General features: G+C 43.6%; 1 protein-coding gene across 1 annotated transcript in view; it reads right to left on the minus strand.

Annotated features, from left to right (window-relative positions):
• The window catches only part of LOC106962393 (zinc transporter 6-like), a 14,652-nt gene that overhangs the window by 7,742 nt on the left and 6,543 nt on the right, over nt 1-367 (minus strand). The window contains exon 2 of the mRNA XM_015056800.1: nt 316-363. Coding sequence (XP_014912286.1) covers nt 316-363 — 48 coding nt within the window. The remainder of the gene's footprint in view (nt 1-315; nt 364-367) is intronic.

Genomic DNA, 367 nt, shown 5'->3' on the forward strand with positions numbered 1-367 from the left:
AAAACTAAAATGTCTGAACTGGTTCCAGTCTGATGTGATCTTTAAATCGCCTCCAACCAATAAAAGTAGAAAACTAGTTTTATTTGAATTTAACATAAAACCCTGATGAGTTTAAAGTGATGATCTGGGAGTGAAGGGTTGAACCCAACACGTCTTTCTGCCCGGCGCTGTTAACCCGTCTCCATGACGATCCGTTAATCTGATGGTCATTTAGAGGAACCTCTGAACGTTTCAGATTAAGGTTTAATAAACGAAGATGTGGAACCATGCTGTGTGTTTCTGTAACAGAACAGGGATCCAGACGTGACCTCTCACCTCTCTGAGAAGCTTGTCCAGCTGGCCGATGATGTGGGACGGCGTGGTCTGA

Source organism: Poecilia latipinna, unplaced genomic scaffold (genome assembly GCF_001443285.1).
Source record: "Poecilia latipinna isolate Pla-1442-1.1 unplaced genomic scaffold, P_latipinna-1.0 Scaffold1408, whole genome shotgun sequence".
Lineage (NCBI taxonomy): Eukaryota > Metazoa > Chordata > Actinopteri > Cyprinodontiformes > Poeciliidae > Poecilia > Poecilia latipinna.